Below are 21,442 nucleotides of genomic sequence, written 5' to 3'. Positions count from 1 at the left end.
CGTTGCTCTCACCATCTCTGAGGACGATGGCCACGCCTACGGCTACGTGCTACATGGCTGGGAGGGGCTTTTTTTAGTTTTCAAATTTATGTTTAATTGTGTGCATGTTTTAAACTTATTATTTTTAAGTCCGCGCAGACAATGGGTAGACCGTTGTTAGGTGTGTCGGCCAATCCAAACCAAAAAGTGGACACGCCCGTCCGCTCGGTCGACCCAAACGAATATAAAACGGACAAAACCCACGTCCTTGCGTTGGAGTTGCCCTTACACTTAATAATCGATTTAAGGGGGTTACATATTTACATTTGGTACACTTATTTCATAAAGGAAAGAGATAAGGCCTCTGCAGCAAGGCCAAGCAACGGTCAAATATATTTGAAACACGCCCAGAACCCGCTCCTCGCCTCCCCTTCCCGTTAGTTAGAATAGACCCCTAGAAACTTCTCATCTCAAAAACAAAAAAAAAGAGCAGATTTAGATAGAAACCCATAGCCACCCTGAAGCCCGAACCGGAGGAATCTACCCAGACCTAGGGGTCAGGTAGGGCCGTACCTTAGGAAGTAGCCGTTGCGAGGTTCGAATCGACTGGAATCGGGGGGAAGAGCAGAGCAAATCGTGAGAAATTTTGCAGGTTTTGGGGGGGTTTGTGTTCTTGCCCTTTCCCGAGCAATTCGTTGATGCGTTTCTCTCGTTTATGGCCTCTCAGATCTGCGGAAGGGTAGGGATTGGCGTGCAGGACTCGGAGCGGGAGTAATCTGAGGTGAGTAGTTTGAAATCTGGGTAGATTTGGTTGGCTCGCGTCCGCCCAAACGGCGTCCCTGCTGTTTCCTGATCCATTCTTGGGTTCTTTCCAAAAACAAATCTTGGATTCTTTGGTTGCGAATCTTTGGAAGTTCGAAAAATTTCTTGGGTTCTTTTGTTGCGAATCTTTGGAAGTTTTTACAGATTCTGACCAGAAAGAGGCGGAGAATAGACGATTTTTTCTGTTTCGAGGCGATTTCTTGAGGCGGCTGCTACAAATCAACCGGCTGATTTCCTGGAGAAATCAGCCGGGTCGCCAGCCATCCGATCTGTCTTATCTCAGCCCTTGAAAAACAGTCAACGCACACTCGATGTCCTCCTCCCCGCACCGCATCAGCCACCCCTGCTTCGATCGTCGTCTAGGCCGCCGCTGCAAAAGCATCACGGCTGCCGCCGGCAAAGCACTTTGCAACACCGAAGCCGCCGTCAGCCGCTGCATCGCAGTTCCAAGAGCCGCCGGGAGGCTCCATTGGAGCACTAGGAGCCGCCGGCGAGCGCTCCATTGGGGCACCGAGCTGCTGCTCTGCAACTTCGAGCTCGCCGACGAGAGTGCTGCAGCGTCGCAATGGGAGACGCCGGCCAGAGCTCCATTGGAGCACCGAGCGCTGCACTGCAGCTTCGAGAGCGCCGGCCGGTGAGATCCATTGGAGCGGCAAGCGCTGCAGCTTCGACAGACGCCGGCGGCAACACAGCATCGGGAGGCGGAGGCGAGAGCTCCATTGCAGCACCACAGCCGGCGAGCTCCACGGGGTCGCAGCACCGCATGTGCTGCACTGAGAGCACCGGCGAGCTCCATTGGAGCACCGAGCGCTGCACTGCAGCTCGACAGCCCACCGATGAGTGCTGCAACGCAGCACCAAGAGCCGCCGGCGAGCGCTCCATTGCAGCACTACCGCTAACGAGCTACACGGGGTCGCAACGCCGCTTGTGCTGCACTGCATCTCCGCCGCCGTCGCAAGATCCACGAGGACGCAGCTACCTCCGGCGGTGAGCGGCGCCCAACTCTGGCCTCCTGCTTCATGATGTGGCGCCGGCCTCAGGCCCTTTCTCTTACTTGTGACGGTAGAGGAAAGGGGAAAAAGAGAAGGAGTGGGGGAGAAGGTGCGGAGACGAAGGAAGAGATAAGGCTTTGGCTGGTTGCGAACGGTGTGTGGGGTCGGACACGTGACGTGCGCTGCAGGTGGTTTGCGCGACGTGAAAATCATCCGGCTTAAAGAGAACGTTTTCCATTTCTTGATGGGTGCTCTTCGTGAGGTCTCAATCGTTGATGCGTTCTTGCAGGTATCCTTAGAGCCTTAGGGGGGCAAGTACAAGAAATACTAATTAGAGACGAGCAAAAGGTATCTAAATTCTCTCCATTGACTCGTTATTCATGTGTTTTCTGATTGTTTCTTGAGTTCTTGCGTTGTTGCTGATCTGCTACAATCTTCTCGCGGTAGAGATGGCTGAAGTGAGGATTGCCAGCAGGACGGCTGTAGCCGATCGCTCTGGCGGTGGATTCTTCGTCAGGAGGGTGGCGTCTCCCGGAGCCGTGGTGGACAAGGGCGCCGTCAAGCCACTTACTCGTCGAGTCCCGTCACCGTCCAGCAACAAGGAGAACGTGCCACCAGCGTGCTCTGCGTGGACTGCACCCAAGAGGAGGAGCTCCCTGCCTGAGTGGTGCCCAAGGACCCCACTCCGTGATATCACATCAGTCATCAAGGTGATAAACATTTCCTCTTGTGGGTCTGCTTCATGGATCAATGGATCATGACAGTTTTACATTGTATGATCATGTGCATTTTAGCTGTGCCTAGTCTATGGCGTCCAAAGTTACTATTCACAACAGTATGATCTAGCTTATGCTAGTTTTGTACCTTGCTGAGATTCATGCAACATCTGACCTGGTGATGTAGACCGAACCTCGATCCCGAGATCCGAGCTGTTGCTGCGGCCCGACCTTTCACGACACTTCACCTTCAGCTGTAGTAGCTTCTCGCCCGCGCACGTGATGTACGCAAAGTAGAGGGATTGAACCTTACGGTCCAGCACGAGAAAACCAATCTCGACGACGGTACTCGCGCGCAAAACAATTTCCTCAAAGAGAAATCGCACCACAGATATTTTCTAAAGCTTCCTTCAAAACTTAGGATTTTTTAGATAGCTTCCCCAAAACTCGATACGGGTATTTACCCTAAAAACACATCGTGTCTATTCATAAAAATATATCCTCCCTTTACCTGAACATGATCCGGCTATTTATACTAGTATAGCCGACCCACCTAACAATGATTAAACACACGCAAGCTTTTGTATCTATTCCTGACTTCCAAACGGAAACAACTAAAGATAGGAACTAACTCAATATTTTTCCTAAACAAAACTCTAAACTTACACAATATCTTGCCGATCTCTATGGGGTGGGCCCCAGGCAACAGAACACAATGAAAGATATTCACGCACGTCAGGACTCCTCCTGGAAGCTTCACGTGTCTTCTCTTTCCATGGTAGAAAAATAAATAGCTCTCTATTTTTAATCCTCTTGACCGAACCAGACCAATCTGATCTCGTCTTAGTCTTTGTATCATAGTAGGACTCCTTTTCTTTCCATGATGTAATGCACGTCAGTATTGCCTTGCAAAACTCAACACATCCATCGGAGTAATTCGGCCAACATGCAGACTTGCATGCATGCACATCTACAAGCAGTAATATTCCACCAAGCTCTTCCTCACGTGACATCATATTTAGTTGTTGGTTTCTCTCTTTAAACTGAACAAAGCACATCTCTTTTAGTGTCTCATCACCTGTACAAGTTACATTATCTAGCTCCTGCTCATCTTCACAGATCTGTAATATTCTGGGCACATATATATCTGCGATCTTAAGCGGTACAACAGTGTGTGTGGCCATATCACCTGGTGTATCGAATTTGTACATCAATAGTGTAGTTTGTGGGCCGCAATCTCAGTTTACTTTTCATGTGTTCTCTTTCAGCAAGATATTTGTGTATCAAGTTTTACTCCACGTTCAGTCATATATCCATTATAAACTCTCATATTTTGGAACGACACTCCAGTTGCTCTGTAATGTGGTGCTCACACAGTGGATATAATGTTATTTAGGTGATGCAATATTAGATAACTGAACTTTGATGTTTTCCTGTGTCAATTTTTTGTCCATGTTCAGTTATCTACCCATCTTTTGTTTTAAAACCTTTAGAATTATACTCCCTCCGGCCCTTTTTACTCTGCACATTGGATTTGCCGAAAGTCAAACTTTACTAAGTTTAACCAAATTTATATTAAAAATTATTAGCATCTATAATATCTAATAAATATAATATGAAAATATATTCCAAGATGAATCTAATGATATTGGTGTTGTTATGTGAGTGTCTATAATTTTTTATATAAACTTGGTCAAAGTTGGATGAGATTGACTTCGAATAAACCTAATATGCAAAGTAAAAAGGACCGGAGGGAGTACTCCAGTTTGTTATGTAATGTGTTGTTTACACTGGATTTTCTTTTCTTCCCGATTATGCTATGTTATAACCTGGATGCTCTCTTTCAGCAATCTGTTTGTGTGTCAAATTTTAATCCCATGTTCAGTCATTTACCCATCTTTTTTCTAATATTTTGGAATTATAAATTTGCTTCACTGCTTCCCTTGAGTATGCATCGAAAAAGCATGCAACATTTCTCTGAAATAGATAGATGTTCATGCCTTTTATTCCTGCTCATATTTCTGTTTGCTTGAGGGTTGCTATTCTTCTTGTAGACTGTCAACTTTAGCATGGTGAAAATGGAAATGCAGTTTCACCCATTAAGATGATATGTTTCCATGGCAGTCTGGTGCTATACTAACTAAAATCTCTGCAGGCTGTTGAGAGGAAAAGTCGGCTGCGAGATGCTGCGGCTCGGCAGCAGCTCCAGTGGGATGAAGAAGACTCCTCGGAGCCTGAGGATCCAGCACAAACAGATGAGGGTATTCATGGAAGCACAGCACCAACAAATGAAACCCTGGGTGTTGGCTCGGCTAAAGTTGTTGAAACCACCGCAGCATCAGCAACCTGCTTGGGCGAGGGCGAGAGCACCACGATGGTGAAGGCATCTGATGACTGCTCCTTGCAGTCTCCATCCAGACCAAGTGGAGAAAACGACGTGGAGAAGCAACTAGCCAACTCCATACAAGAGATTGAGAAGATGGTGAGCCGGAACCTGAAGCGAGCTGATCCCAAGGCTGCTCGGCCTTCCAAGACCCCGGCTGTCCAGAGGCGCACCCTGATGTCTATGCGCTGAGCATCACATGTCTGCTACTTTCTTAGCGGCTAGTCCTAACTAACCATGGTGCTCGGTTCTCTGCTTGAGGAGTTGGGTGGTGTTGTGTTCATGGTGGTTCTTTGCTTGAGGATTTGGGTGGTGTGTTGTGCTCATGGTTCTCTGCTTGAGGACTTGGGGTATGGGCGGTGGTAGCTAGCTCTCTGCTTGAGGGCACATGTAGGATTACATCACCAGACTTGATTGTGTTACTGTGTATGTACTTATATAGCATGTCTGCGTTTTGTCATTCAGCTGATCTCCTTGTTTGTTGTTCCACTGTAACTAACAGTAACTAATAAGACGATAGATATGGTGCATCTTCTGTTGTGGAGAAAAATAATATCTTGTTGGTACGTGACATACCTTATAAGATTTTCTGGTTGGGGCGCGAGGTCCTGGCATTCTGGTCTGCAGAATGTGTTGCAGGGCAACAGCGATTTGGTGTTTGGGAACTTTATATTGCTGCCAAGTCTTTATGCAATTGTCAATGCACTTGGAATTGTTATTCGTGGATGTTGTTATCCTCGTTTCAAGAAACCAACAACAAGAGCATGATTTTTTTTAAACGAGGCAAAAGACTTGTCATTTTCATTGATTAAATTGTCCGGTTAATTGACGAAAAACCAGGCTAAAACCGATACAACACAACCCACATGACATGGGCACCACCTACCAACCTGGCCACACGCGCAAGCAACCGAAGGCTCCGACTTTGACGACGAGCAACACAATGGAAATATGCAGGACTTGCGCCGACCATGCCCTCCGCAAACGATCACTAAACGCCTGTCATCGTCACCACGTGGACTCGCTCCAACGCGGCTCCGACTTCAAAGCAACCAAGCAACCACGGAAGAGCACATCGGACATGCTAGGAAGAACCGACTATCGAAGACCACGCCGCGACCCAAGCTCCTCTCAACGCCATCATCGTTGACAAATAGAAATCAGCGCCCCGCCTCAGCAAATCGCGGCGAAGATGCCATCATCCACCAACCTCTCAGTCGTAGCCGACTCTGAGACGATGCCCCCAAGGAGGAGAAAGACGCGTAGACGCCTATTGATAAAAAATACTCCCTCCTCAAAATATTATAAGGCATGCTTAGCTTATTCTTGTCTTCATCGCGTATACTCTAACTATAATTTTCATTTATTGTATGCCTATAAAATTATTGTAAAGGCATATGAAATAAATTTGTTTGCTAGACAAATACGATGATAAAATTTATACTCCCACAGTACAGAAATAAAAGCGTGTTTAGATCACTAAAGTAGTTATCTAAACGCTCTTATATCTTCTACAATATTTTTTTCTGAGTCCACGTGAAGCCACATCACTAGCTGATTTTCCTGAGTCCACGTGAAGTCACGTCATCCGAATTGCTATAGCCGTTGATACAGTACAGTTCACGAATCTGCAGCCGTCTAATCATGTTTTGATGCAATTTACCAAGACTTGCCACCGCTAAGTGGAAAATAACGATTCATTGTTTCTCTCCAGCTCCCTCTATTCTTCAATCTCACTGCCCCGCTCAAGTTTCCGTAAATGGGCTAGACCTGTCGCGGCTGAGCTGGCTCCCGAAGCCAACATATGTTATGTGGGCTGTAGGTTGTAGCCCATGCGTGCTAGGTTCCCACGTACGGTCATCTTCCTCACGCTGGGGAGCTCCTAACTCCTGGCGCCCGAAGGCGATGGGACTGGGCCGGCCCAGCAAAACAATTCAGTGCATAGAGGTTGTTTGCGCGAAAAGGCCAACCAACTGGACTACCACGCTGTACTGACCAAATCCAGGGCCAATACATAATGTATATTTGTACCCGCGCAATTTACTACACATGTAAACGTTTAATGTAGCGCTATCAATTTTTAATTATTTGAAAACATTTAGGAAAAAGTTCATTGACTTTCAATAAAAATTATATTTAAAAAAATCATTGATTTTTAAAAAAGTTCATCGGTTTTGAAAAGAGTTCATTGATTTTAAAAATGTGTTAAACGATTTTGAAAAGAGTTCATCGGTTTTGAAAAGAGTTCATTGATTTTAAAAATGTGTTCAACAATTTTGAAAAGAGTTCATCGATTTTTAAAAAGAGTTCATCAATTTGGAAAAATGTTCATCGGTTTTGAAAAAAGAGTTCATCGACTTTGAAAAGAGTTCGTTGGTTTTGAAAAGAGTTCGTCGATTTTGAAAAAAAGTTCACCAATTTTGCAAAAAGAGTTCATCGATTTTGAGAAAGAGTTCATCAATTTTGGAAGAAAAAAAGTTCATCGGTATTGAAAAAGAGTTCATCAACTTTGAAAAGAGTTCATCGATTTTGCAAAAGAGTTCGTCAATTTTGAAAAGAGTTCATCGATTTTGAAAAAGAGTTTATCTATTCGGAAAAGAAGTTCGTCGGTTTTGAGAAGAGTTCATTGATTTTAAAAAAGTGTTCATCGATTTTGAAAAGAGTTCATCGATTTGTAAAAAGAGTTCATCGATTTGAAAAAATGTTCATTGGTTTTGAAAAAAGAGTTCATCGACTTTGAAAAAAGTTCGTCGGTTTTGAAAAGAGTTCATCGATTTTGAAAAAAGGTTCACCGATTTTGCAAAAAGAGTTCATCGATTTTGGAAAAAAAATCATAGGTATTGAAAAAGAGTTCATCAACTTTGAAAAGAGTTCGTTGATTTTGAAAAGAGTTCATCGATTTTGCAAAAGAGTTCGTCGATTTTGAAAAGAGTCCATCGATTTTGAAAAGAGTCCATCAATTTTGAAAAAGCGTTTATCGATTCGGAAAATAGTTCAGCGGTTTTGAAAAAGAGTTCATCGGGTTTGGAAAGAGTTCAGTGATTTTGAAAAAAGTTCAGCGATTTGGAAATAAGTTTTCGATTTTGAAAAAGTGTTTGTTGATTTTAAAAAAAATCATAGAATTTAAAAAATAGTTTATCGATTTTGATAAAAAAAAGTTCATTAAATTCAAAAAGGTTCATTGAATTTGAAAAAAAAATCACACATTTATGAAGGAAAGAAAAAGGAATAAGGAAAGAAAAAAGAAAAAAGAACATGAAAAAGAAGAAGAAGAAAATCTCGCGACCCGGAGAAACAAGAAAAGAAGAAAAAGAGGTTGACAAACACCAAGTGGAGCATTTCCTGGTGGTAACAGCGCTGCTATCTCTAACGACAGATTCCAAGTTTGAACCATCGCACTCGCCCCCTTTTTGATCGATGCAGTTTTAACATAAAGAGGATTAAATGGGCCGGCCCAGCGCATCGCTAGGGGTATGCGCCCGTTTGCGTGCAGCGAAGAAACAGGCGCAACGGGCGCCGTTTAGGATTTGCCCTCACGCTGCGCCCGACTCTCATCCTCATCCTTATCTCTTCCGCCGCCACAACCGTATCTCTCATATGCCACAAATTATAGCTTCGAAACTGCAACATTGATCGCCCACATTACTATCCCTCCGTTACCCTGAAACTGAAGAAGAATCGCTAGATATAACTGAGCGGACACGGCCTTTGCGTTTCAGTGATGCCATCCTCCCGCAAGACCGTCGATCTGCCTGCCTCTGTCGCCACCACCATGGTTCTCGGGTCGCAGGTCGGGCCGCGGTTTAGCTGCCGAGCAGCTAGATCTTCGAGGAAGACATAGCCAAGTCAATCTGTGCGGGTCGTTGCCTCCTCTCCCTCGCCCCAAATTTTTCTGAGTGATGGGAAATTGGCTAGCTGCTGGCCCGTCGTTCCATTACCAGCCACCCGCTGCTGCTCTCCTCTGAACCTCCTCCGCCATGCTTGCCAGTACGTCTCGCCTCTTGATGTTTCTATAATTGTTGGGACGCTGGCTTGGCAGCCATTCCTTGGCCAACCATCTATATCATCGAGCAAGGAACAACTGTTGCGTCCTTTGTGTGTCGTTGCTCTGCTCCGAAGCCGCCCGGGGCAGCAAGAAGCTGACTAAATCAGCAAAGGTGATTTCCATAGAGAGTTATGTCCACCTTCGGGATGGTCACATCAGCTTATCAAGTGAGCCGCCGGAGCGCTCTGACATTCAACTGTGAGATGATGAATATCACTCTTGACATGCTTATGTGTGGCCTGCTTCTATTTTTGCAGTTACATGCTTATCCCACTACTCACACCGCAGTCTGCACCATCTGATGCTACAACGTCACACGCCTCCTATGTATGTAATGATTTTTTTTCACCATGATGAGGATGACTTTTCATACATTGTTGGGGATCAAGACAAATTGTAACATTGGGCCAAATTTTACAAGTATTCGAACCACTTTTTATCTGGATGCTTCAGAGTTATTTTCTTTGTATTAGAGACTAGCGCAAATGAGAATCATTTTGCGCGAGTGGCAATCTGCCAGTCAGTTAGCAAATATATTTTTTCATATTCTTTCCATGTTACTAATCAATCTATTTCAACATGTAATTCTATAAAGGTATATTCACATTCCTTTCCGCAGCAATGCGTGGAGTGTCACCTAGTTTCTACAGAGAGTACATGTTAAATCCATGTACTTTGGTATATATTGATAGTCAAAGTTGTGTATCAAAGACCATGCAAAGTCAACCGTGTCTTTTGTTTTTTTTTGGGGGGGGGGAGGGGGGGCTAAGACATCTTCACGCCATTGAAGCAATATGCTCCAGAAACTGCCGACATAGACAACACGATTGCAAGATAGACGCGACGAGGCTAGTGGCTCCATAGTGCTCCAATGGGACATGCCTCACAACAACTCTATCAAAGTCGCTATCTTGACTCGATCACTATAATAACTATCAGTATGATGATTTTGGATCAAAATGACTCTCTAGCAGAGTCGTCATATGGTCCCGGGTCATCAGAACTTAACGGCGTGTCAGTTTGGAGCGCGCTCAATCCATCAACCGCTCATGTGGAAGGGAAGTTCACTTTCCTTCTTATCTTTTCGCGCGGCCCGTCTCCTCTCTCTGCCAATGGAGTGGACGACCAGACAGCCATGGCATCAGGAAGCGTGCAACTGCCTAGGGCTATTCCCGTCATGTTTTCCATCATAGTTTTTCAGCGCCCACCACATCTTCCCGTTGCTTGCGTCAATAAAGAGGTCTTTGACATGACCGAATAACTCAGAACCTCCACTTCCAACATCGCTGCCCGTAGCACATTCTTCCTCCCTGTCGCCATGCCGCTTCCCCTGCGGTCAGATTGGGTGCCACCCTCGAAGGGGAGGGAGCAAATGGTGGACAAAAAGCAAGCGGTGGAGGAGGATCGCTACTATGTTGTGGAGGATTTGATACACTTTCCTTGGGATGTCCGGTTCGCATAATGACATCAATGTGCTGCAACAGTCCCATTGCTTGCAAGGTTGTGTGCAAGAGAAGCTCCTTCATGCAACTATACCAGCAATGACCATGACTACAAAATGGGCTATCATCTGTGCTGGTATCTATCTTTTCTGGGCGACCTTCTCGAGACCATCTCTAAGCCAACGGGTGATAAAAGATCTCACTTTGTCCAAAGACAATAAGGTAGAAAGGGTGTCGAAACGGCATTTGGAGGGCTCCGAGCCCATTTTGCGGCTGTTCGAGGACCTGCAAAACACAATGAGATGCAGAGATATTGTGAAAGGTGATGACAACTTGTAGATTGAGCGGCGGCGGCAGAGGGGAGCGAGAGCAAGAGGGGGTGAGGAGCGGTCACTGTTTGCTTTTTGGGCATCTTCTGACTGGCTTGGTTGGTCCGGCCGTTACTGCTTAGGCACTACTCACGTGACCTATTTGCCACATCAAAACGTGCTCAATTCTTTGCTCAGTGTTTTTTGTCACTGTTAGATTTTCAGTTCGGTGCAAAATGTCATGAATCGTTATATGATGATTTTTCGCTAGTCGTGACACAATAGTGGTGGTTTTGTACATTTAACTCCACCTGGACTGAGGCAGTACATACGTGGCAACTTTCCGTCACCGACACACTGCTCTTGCTCTGGGAAGGCCTCGTAGCTGATGATGCCGGCTCAACTCAACTTGTAGAAAACTCGCCATCTTAATCACGACGAATCAAGAGGGTTCATCTACACAACACAAATCAAACTGATTCCAAACAGTTCATGTACAGAGCACGGCATATACAGATGACAGCACTTTCTAAAAACCATCGGATCGGACGGCTAAAGATGAAACAGTAATTACAAGTGAACAATCCTCCTCGCCCCCATAAGCATGCCTTGAAGGCCAACACTTGAAAGATCAAGTGCAACGACCATGTCCATTGGTCTTCTGGCCGCAAGCTGAATCTTGTGACCAACTACACAACTTCCCCAGCTAAAGCGACCTGCCAGCCAAATTCAACAAAGTCCCATGCTGCACACATCCTTCTTATGTGCAGGGCGTCCATGAGATAATGCCGCAATCGATCAAGGATATTGCTTGTGCTTGGAGGAAGCTCCTGATGTGCTCAGGCCCTACTCTGGATCTCTGACGGTCTCATGCTTTTGTGATACCATGAGCAACGACGAGAACTGAAGACAATAGTGACTAGTTATATTTTTGCCACCTGACTCCAATTTTGTTTGTAAATCTGACAAAATTCCAATTCTAACGCCATTCCGCATATACATAGATCCAGTATGGCCTTTCACGTGCGGAATCAGAATATAGATATAGCAGTCTTAACCAGAATGTAAGCAAACTAACCTCGGTACCACAAATTATGTCATGACTGAGTGGATGGGCTGCACAGGAAAGCACCCTTTCGGATAAGGGAATAAACTTGTTTTCTGCAGGTTGATTTTCCTCAGAGCCTTTTGTTTCCTCACTGAAACATGGAAAGCCAGGTGAGGAAACAAGAATGAACATTGTGCATAAAATGAGCTGAATCCAAAGTTATTTCCAAGGAAACTTCTTTTTTATTTTTGTTCAATGGATCCAAGAAAAAAGTGACGAATTGCTGAAATTGTGGAACTTCTCCACATACGTCCCAGCAAATAACTACACCCTCCGTTTCTAAACATAAGACGTCCCGGTGGTTCAATTTAAACTGCCAAAACGTCTTATATTTAGGAATGGAGGTGGTAGAAGATTAGATTGCCAAGTAAGTTGACTCCATCAAAACCAAAACAAACTGGAAATGAAAGACCAGCATACTTGTAGTCCACATGGCATGCAGAGCTTGTATCTGGATGAAAATCCAGTGCATATATTCCATTATTGGAGGAAGATCCGACTGCATAAATCTGCACAATGTAAACATATGACATGCATCATATGCCTTGATGCGTTTCACTATGTTTTATGTCAAGAAATGGAAATAACAAACATTATGGCTAGCATGGTAAGCAGGACTACATCTGTTAGCATTCATGAAATTTTATTTTCTTCGATTCGATGTCTTACGGGGTCCAATTATAAGAAAAGTGTTGCATGTATTAAGATTTGAGTATGCCCTATAATTTTCTTACTGAAGATGTCGACAGCCAGGTGGCTTTCCGCTTATGCAACACAGAGTCCACACCCTCCCTAATATAACAAACAGCAGAGAACCATAAAACAATTTGGTCATATTTCCTTGGGAGAAAAATTTTGGTCACATTTGTAAAGCTTACTAAGACATATTCGTATGGAGTCCAAGTTTGAAACAATGCATAGATCAACACTTACAACCAAGCAGGAGGAGGGCAGTGCAGATGACTAACACTGAAAGTGTTGACATTCAGGACTCCAGACCTAACATGGGATGCAGATGGATGAGAAATCACTAGTAAGCACACATCACTAAATTTATACTAGAAATGAAAGAATGAAGAGTAAAAAGCTCTAATAAGAACAAAGTAACCATTGATTTGTATGTGACTATATAATGACAATAAGTGAAAGGTCTGAGATACTTACCACCCATCATCAAGATGGAAGGCTAACTGATATGAGCAACTAGGGTTAAAGTCTATCGACAGAATTTCACCTGAAACAATGTTTGATTGTTCCTGAAAATATTTAGCACGGTGAAAATAATGTTAAACTGAGAAATATGTTTTATAGCCTTAATATTGTTAGCATTATAAGTTATCTAACAATACTCCAAATTAACTATTGTTATTCCTTTGTCTCAAAGCTTCAGAGGGGTACCATTTCTAAATCTGTCTCTCCCTCCGCCGCCCCCAGCCCCCCCTTCCTCGAGCCTCCCTCCCCTCGCCGCCGCCGCCTCGACGTACTGGCGGGCAAAGCCCGGCCAGTGCTGGCGGCGGCAGGGCCCTCTCCTTTCCCCTCTCAGTCCAGCAGGCGCGAGCCTCCGGGTCGGGCAGCAACGCGGCGTTCGCTCGGGGCGGGGCGGCGCGGCTGGCGGCGGCGACGCGAGTTGTGGGCGGCGGCGTGAAGGGGCTGCGGTGGAGGTGGTGCGCGGCGGGCTCCGGCGGCGGCGTTCGGCCAAATCTGGATCCAGCCGGCGAGGGACGCGGATGGCGCGGGCTGCTGGCGCCCGTCCCTACCGTGGCCTCGGCTGGTGGCTGTGGAGGCGCAGCGGCGGTGGCAGGTGGGCGTGCTGGTCGGGATCCAGTCGTCCTGCCGGCTGGACGACGGCGGCAGGGCAGATGGGCTCCCCGATGAGTATTCTTGGCGTTCGGCAGCTGTACTTGGGGCCCTCCTTGCCGGTGGTCGGGTCTGCGTTGGTGGCCTTGCGCGGTGCTGCTTCGGCTGCTGAGGTGGGGCGGCACAGGGGTGCGTCCGGTGGGGAGGCTGGCGGGAGGGATGAGTGGCGCCGACGTGCTCGGGCCCCCGTCACTGGCACAGGGGTGTGCCGGTCCGGATGCGTCCGCTCCCCCACCTCCCCCTTTCCCGGCCGCGTGCTGGCTGTCGCAGCTCCAGCGATGTTCAAGGCAGGATGTATGCTGCGGTTCGTCGGTCGGTGGTGCTCCTTTGGTGCAAAGTTGATCTCTTTGGATGGTCTTGGGGGTGTCTGGATGTTGGGCGGCGGCCCTGGCGGCGAGAGGCGTGGCATTCGGGGGCGGAACCTGCGTCTCAGGTGTGGGCGGGCAGCCATGGTTTCGCGGGGGACGTGGCTGCGAGTGGTTGGCGGAGCAGGGGTGTGTCGGCAGGGTGCGAGCACCAGGGTTCATCACTTGCCCAGTCCTTTTCTGGCCGTCGGTGGCGGCATCCGTGGGCGTCGTATTCTTCTTGAAGGCTCCGTCGCGGTGCTCCCACCCCCTGCGTCGCTCCGGGTGAAAACTTTTTCGAGAAAACGCAGAAGATTTGCGTTACATTTGCTCCGGGTGAAAACTTGATCTGCGGATCGGACGGTGGTGGCTATCCGTGGTCGTACCCTTTTGGGAGGCACCGTCTTGGAGTCCTTGCTTCGTCATGGTCCGTCTCACCCCCTCGGTGGCTCCAAGTGGTTCTTCGTAGCTCATATTTGTTGGCTTGGTTGTGCCCGAGTGGTGTGATGGTGCTCGGCACCTTTGTATCTAGCCTTGGGTGTGTTTGTTGCGTGTCGTGGTGGCAGTGTGTGTTCGGCTCGCTCAGATGTATGTGGTGATGATTGCTTTATAATATAAAGCAGGGGGAAACCCTTTTTTGGTAAGCTTAAGAGGGAAAAATATCTAGCTTCAAAGAGAAAAACAGTTCCAAACCATTATAATCGGGATGGATCGGATAGATGAACTATACCATTTTGTAATATGTCTGAAAACAGAATTTCGGTGCATCATATGGATGAACTAAAAATTTATTAAACATGTTTTGAAACATCGAAAAGAATTGTGCACCTTCCAATTGAGATGCATTATTGTATGTTAGATTAGATGCTGTATAACAATAATTGTGGTTTTCTTTTCTTTTCCTGATATTAGGGTTTAGGGTTTAGGGTTTCTTTTCTGTTTCACAATCAAACTAGTTGGTAGTTCATACAGATGGCTCTGATATAGAATCATGTCAGTAATACTATGTGTATGTGAGGCTTCAATATGGGTCACAAGAATGGAAACGGATACATGAGGTTTCTTTAGCATAAATTCCGTTGCAGTAAGTATTTATCTTTCAAATACCTTCAGCGATGCAATTTTTCCCAACAACCTTGATATCTTCACTGATGACAAAGGTTGAACCTGGATGAAAATTTTGTCAGCCCAGAACCAAGGCAAGGAACAATAGTCATCATGTTGCGAATACAGCTATGACATTGCTGCGTAAAAAGGTTCAAAATGAAGGGCTGTTCTTTCTCTACTACTTTCTCTTTTATAAAATGGTACTAGCACTGTCATAGCCATGGCATGAAATACAAAATAAATTGGAAATTAGATAGATTATCCTTGCAATTGCACTTCATAGTCTAGTGCACTAAACCACTACCTATTTCTAATCTTCCGCAGATCACATTTAACATGATATCTTAACAAGAGTTGTTTCTGTAATTTAGGGTTCTTTAGCATATTGTGAGTTTTAGTAGGTTTTCAGATTGAGTCCCACAGTTGTGATTTATCATTGGAGGTTGGTGGATGACAGGGGCAGTTTCCTCTGAGAATTTGTTCACATTTAGTTTGCTTGGCACCTAGAAACCAATTATAAATTATAATCAGTTTAAGTATATAAAAATGGAATAAACAAAAGCAACTTTGGGGGTATCATTTAAAAATATCATAGTAAAAAGGGTGTATTTACAATCAAATAGAACTAACTAGCTGACTATAGATATGTAGAAACTTGTATGTGCATGCTGAATTGGTACAGCACTACTGAATACATAAAGTTCACAAACAGAAGTTCTCTTTTCTGATTCACAGAACACTGAAATCATCATGCAGAATATCAAGTTGGATGACCTTAAATCACATGAAAAGAAGCAGAACTAGCAGAATGTTTATCAACTGAATGTACCTCATTATGGCTTTGAAAAGCAGCTGATGCCCTCCCTCCACGTGTATCCCAAACATGAATGGTCCCATTTCTAGTTGCACCAAACACTGTCTGAAAAAAAAATTATAAGTCCCCATATATGAATGGATGAACTGTAAACTGTTCAGGGTAACAGAAAATGCAAAATGCATAAAAACAAAAATAGCAAGATTAGCCTCGTGTTTACCACTAAGTTTGGACAAAGCGTATTTGATCGATTATACAGTAGATATACAACATATCAGCAGACATCACATTACATCATATTAGGTGGTATTTACAAAGCAAGACAGAATCTGAAACATAGGTTAGTGTATAAGAGGACAGCATTAACAAAGCTAAACAACTGTTTTTATAAAACATCAGTACTTAACATGAGAATTAGGAAAGGTACATACTATAGAACAACAAATATTTAACATGACAATTGGCATACCCGATTATCCATATTTAGCTTGACACTGGTAAACTGAGATTCTGGGAGTGCTGTAAGCTCAACACAGTGTGTCTTACTTAGCCGCATGTCCCACATGTAGACTGCACCATCAAGTCCAGAAGCAAATAGCCTACAATGGTGAGCCAGTAAGTGGAAATTTTATGCATAATTTCCAGCTAGAGAAATCTCATTAAGAATATTGGTATCTGGTGCATATATACATAGCTTATGCCTCCCAAATACTACCTTTTTCTGGTTTATTAGGCCCACGCATATCCCTAGATCAGCAATTTGACCAACATAATACGAGTTATATATTACAAAAAATATACCATTAGAAACTATTACTTTAGTTTTTCATTTATTATCACAACTTCATTTATTTAGCTTCACAACTGCTAATATTTCTTTCATTTTTCTTCAAGCAAGGGTCAAACCATATTTTCCCCTTTCTATGAAAAGAACAAGAAACATGATATGCAGTCAATTATTTATACAAAGCATCACAATAGTTGCTAAATAGAAATAATTTATGATTGGCCTTATCACAAGTGACATGACAGTGAATAAACACAAAATTGTCACATACCGTGACTTACCGTCTGGAGTAAAAGCTACATCAGTCAAACCCTTCCGGGATTCCGAGCAGAGACCATGAAATTTGGTCTTCCCTTTCTGTAAAACCTAAAATACAATAATTTAAAAATCAGAACAGTCGTGAGGGGCGTTGTGTAATACAATGAGCTACTACAACAAATTTCCTTCTAATGGACTAAGATGTACAGCATCTGGAAGTATATTATCTTGAAATATTATCCAGAAACCTTTTCTTTAGCATTGTGTAATTTTGTTTTTAGTGATGCTGATGGAACCCTGTCTACCTTGTTATATGATGACCAAGGATGAGTGCAGCTTTTTAAAATGGGCGTACCCATTAGCGGATTGGATATTTGTACTGTACCATAAAACTGGGGAAAACCCCCAGGTAATATGCCAATCAACACATGGGTTTGCTCAAAATTCCATGGCCATATGTGGTGTTTGGCAGAAACAAAACGCCAACAGTAACAGCAAATATATTTTACTGGCATGATTATTTTGGAATTGAAGGAGAAAGAAAAGAATACATGATCTTTGAAATTCTGATGTAAGACAACATGAAGAAAATATATTTACAGTATGATTGAGTAACAAGTAAAGCATTTGTCAAGGAACAATGCAAAAGAGGTACTTACTTCAGTCGGAGCAGATGAGACGTACCCAATGTCAAACAGTAAAACTTTGTCAGTTTGGTTAGATGAGCAAACAATCTGCATCAGGCATGCTCAGAGCTCAATAAATAAAATAGATAGAAACCACTTAAGTCATAAGCGCTATATTTAATTTATAAAATAAACATAATTGTCGTCCCTAACTGCCAGTTACACTTATTATTCCTCATTGATATTTAGTGCCAAAGTACTTTCTGAACTCAGATAAAATGAAAAAAGGAAATCCCACATGAAAATCAATGCTGATACAAACCTCGTCTTGATTTCCTGGATTCCATCGGACAGCACATAGAGGCATTGAGTTTGATATATGGAGCACATAGTTTGATGAGTCATCTGGTAAACCTACCAATGAAAAAGTAATAACAGCAAAATTATGACGAGACCTGAGACAGTAAACTAGGAATAAATCATCTTGAGTGTGACTTTTCCTTGAATATTCTAAGAGGATGTTCTGTTTCATAAATATATGGTTGAGAAACACAGTACACTATCATTTTAACTTTTTGGTTAGCTATCTGGATATTTAGAATGGTTTAACAAGGCCAATTTATATCAACATATCCAGCAACAGAAGGTACAGGGTACATCCATGTCATGGAAATCCTTAATCTGGACGTGGCAAACAAGGTCTATTTTCTCAAAGAGGATGATTCAAACGAGAATACCAGGGTCTTAAAATGATACATCATTCTTAGGGGAGTTCCTGAAGCTTATTTCATAGTAAGAACTAACAAATGCCTAATGTACATTAAAGCAAAGTTGCCAAGACAGAAACAAGTACAATGTACGATTCTATGTTCCTGTTGGACCATTCCAATCCTGACCCTGCAGGGTCACAATGATAAACTAATGGCCCTGATCTTATGATCTACACAGTAACGGTCTTTAAGGTGCCATCCTATAATTACTATATGATCCTACCAACACACAGGCGGATCTACTAGGATCATAATACAGAGAATATTATTTGCAAGGCATCTACTTTCAGCATTTTTCTAGCAAACTGAGTCGGTTAAGTTTAACTTACTACATGATGGGCCATACTAGGAGCAGTATAAGGTCTCAAAGTCATGCACTGTTAAACATCCTGAGTTTGTCACTGATGCGAGGTATATTCCCTGCACAATTAAGAACATAAGGAAGGTGCTTAAACATTCATGTATCACAGTCTGCTTCAAAAAAGTAATCAATATGAGTTGGTTATACTTTTTAATCCCGCTCAAATGGTCATTTCATTTTGCTTATTGAACGGACCCTCTGGTACCAGGTAGTTACAGTGTGATAATCTATTATTATAAGTACAAAACGTAAAATACATAACTCCAAATTTTCATCCTACGCATATGCTTTGTGCAAAATACAGAACTAAAACAATATTTCTAGTCAAACATAGAGTAATAGGAAAGAGATATAGATCTACAATTAATTTCATGATAAACAACTGGTACAAAGTAGAACAGCAAAGAACATTCTTGCCACATACTGGACGGAGGGCAGAGTGGAGTGGAAATATGGAAGTATTAGTGGAATCTAAATGGAAGTAACAGTCGTTCCAGACAGAATGTACTGAATGTAATACAAGTGGAGCCGGGGCCGAGAGCCCTTTTCCTCTAAAAAAAAGAATGTACTGAATTCCATACACCTCAGGTAGTGAGGCTAAACTGGGGAAACTATAAATTTGTACGCATTTCAACGGTACCTTTTTATCGAATTCCATTGCCGAAACCCCCTCCCTGCTCAAATTAAATGAAACAAGTTTGTTAGCCTATCTAACAAGGGCAAAGCGAGAAATTGAACTGTATTAGGTGATCGTGACACTAGAGATTTTGCAATGAGATACTCCAAGACAACATAGAAGATAAATGCTGACCTAGCTGAATGGTAACACCCAGCAAATGTTGAAGCATTAATCATGCGATTCACCTAACAGGAGCAGAAGTGGTGAACAGATTAGCCAGATAATACACATTGACTCGGCACTACAAAATACAAACCAGCGTACTTATCAGCATTACATGTGTCGGGCACCGTTCCTCGCCATGCGTGTAGTACTTGTGTTCGAAGGTCCTAATCTTCTCAGCATAAAAAGGAAAGTCCACAACATTAGCCTAATATATAAAAAGAGTAGAAATTGCTTCGCTTAAAAAACAAGAACTTGGAAGAAGCATAGGCACTACTAAAAATTTCTCCGTTTTCTGGTACAAATTTCCAAAGTTAAGACACAACTAGGATACTTGCCAATTTAAAGAGCATAAACTCTATAACACGAAGAGGATTCTGCACAGTTTTAGTGATGATTTATCTGAACTAGTCTCTCAACAATGTTTCCCCAGTGTCCAGGATACTATGATAAGCATCTACTATGAGTGTTGGGAGATCATCAGCACAGATTCCGAAATTCCAGTACATAAAGAAAACAGAAGCTGGCAACATCCTTAGAGCGCCAAGTCCCAAACCATCTCAATGTTCCGAACTAATCCACCACAACTCGCTATGAAAGAAAAAATGTGCTGAAACTTAAAACAGCAGCTGTAAGTCTGTAACGCTCAAAGTTTAAGCTTTTCATCCCATTAACCAACTCCGACATTGCCGTCCCACTAGATTTCCTAAGAATGAAATGAAATTTGGAGAATTCGATTTCCTATTTCCGACCCCCTACGCCGTAATTCCAGTCCGAAACGCGACAACCTGAAACAAAAACATCACTCTTCTCGAAATTTCTACAACCTCTGCAAGGGAATCGAGGAGACGGCGGGATTCCCGATGTCGAAACCTGGCGTCGATGTGGCCGTCCAGCTCCACGGCGATACGGCTCCACCGGTGCCACCTACGGACCAGAAGGGAGGTCAGAACACCAAGGAGAGCGGAACAGCGGAACAGGAGGGGGGGGGGGGGGGGGGGGTCCGAGGCGGTGGTCGTGGCGCTTCGGGGCCCTCGTCGGCGGAAGGCGGCGCCGCGACGAGGAACTTGTTCATGGCGCCGCCTGGTTAGGGTTCGAGTTCGACAGATTTTCCCCGCCAAAATGTAACAGCAGGGTGTGGCCGCGAAAAGAAACATTTTCGATTGGCGGCCGAGTGCGCAGCATCTTCAATAGATGGTTCAAATTATGGCTGTTCAAAACTGGAGATGTAATTTTGGACAGTCAGAAAGTATGTTTTAGAGCTTAAAAAAAAGTCAACTCCAACAAATGGTCCAAATTCATGGTCCAAAAAAATAACTCCAATAGATGGTCCAAATTCATGGTTCAAAACCGGCCAACAGCCGCCCGGCTGCTGTTCAGCCGCTGTCCAGCAACGGTGGGGAATTTCGTCGAACACCTTGTGCGCGCGGTGGAAGAAGATGGCCGCCGGTTGGATTGGCTGCTGCTGACGGCTGCGGTCGGCTCCGGACGGCTGTGGTCGGCTCCGGACGGCGGCGGTGATAAGAAATGAGGTTGGAGGACGGCCAAGAGGAGCTCGGCGGGCGGCGAAGACTAGTTCGGCAACCGGGCGGCGGGGAGATGGTTGTGCGGACGGCGCAACGGACGTGGACAGGGTCACGGCCGACGGGAGGAGGTCGGCGGCAGCCTAAAAGACCCGGCGGAGGCCTACCGCGGCAGTCGGACCGCTGGAGGGGCTGAATCCCGCGCCGGTTACCACTCGATTCAGCGGCGGGCGGCGGCGGCGGGGAGGCGACGAGGGCGACGGGGGCGGAGGGCAACGGCGGAGGAGGGCGGCGGAGGGGATGTGTGTAATGCCCCGGATACAACTTTTCATATTTGTACTCCGATTCTTGCCTTTTCC

General features: G+C 44.5%; 1 protein-coding gene and 1 pseudogene across 3 annotated transcripts; one reads left to right on the top strand and one right to left on the bottom strand.

Moving 5' to 3' along the window:
- Window positions 1-350: 350 nt before the first annotated feature.
- On the top strand, window positions 351-5,427 carry LOC123127550 (protein GIGAS CELL1). Of its 3 annotated transcripts, none has more exons than XM_044547282.1 (5): window positions 351-615; window positions 707-760; window positions 2,083-2,141; window positions 2,241-2,503; window positions 4,665-5,427. In XM_044547282.1, exons 4-5 carry the CDS (start codon window positions 2,243-2,245, stop codon window positions 5,082-5,084), a joined length of 681 nt encoding a protein of 226 aa, XP_044403217.1. In that variant the 5' UTR covers window positions 351-615; window positions 707-760; window positions 2,083-2,141; window positions 2,241-2,242; the 3' UTR covers window positions 5,085-5,427. The 3 variants fall into 3 exon arrangements, with proteins under 3 accessions (XP_044403217.1, XP_044403218.1, XP_044403219.1); XM_044547283.1 differs by having other exon boundaries at window positions 351-631; XM_044547284.1 differs by lacking the exons at window positions 351-615; window positions 707-760 and adding an exon at window positions 1,750-1,981.
- Window positions 5,428-11,144: 5,717 nt separating this feature from the next.
- LOC123127549 (uncharacterized) lies at window positions 11,145-20,720 on the bottom strand (annotated as a pseudogene).
- Window positions 20,721-21,442: the final 722 nt, after the last annotated feature.

This window comes from Triticum aestivum, chromosome 6A (genome assembly GCF_018294505.1).
Source record: "Triticum aestivum cultivar Chinese Spring chromosome 6A, IWGSC CS RefSeq v2.1, whole genome shotgun sequence".
Taxonomy (NCBI): domain Eukaryota; kingdom Viridiplantae; phylum Streptophyta; class Magnoliopsida; order Poales; family Poaceae; genus Triticum; species Triticum aestivum.
This window is presented reverse-complemented; position numbering and strand designations above follow the sequence as displayed.

Coding starts and splice junctions, on each gene's coding strand:
- LOC123127550 (XM_044547282.1), top strand. CDS start 2,243: ATGGCTGAAGTGAGGATTGCCAGCAGGACGGCTGTAGCCGATCGCTCT. Junction 2,504..4,664: donor ATATCACATCAGTCATCAAG/GTGATAAACATT, acceptor AAATCTCTGCAG/GCTGTTGAGAGGAAAAGTCG.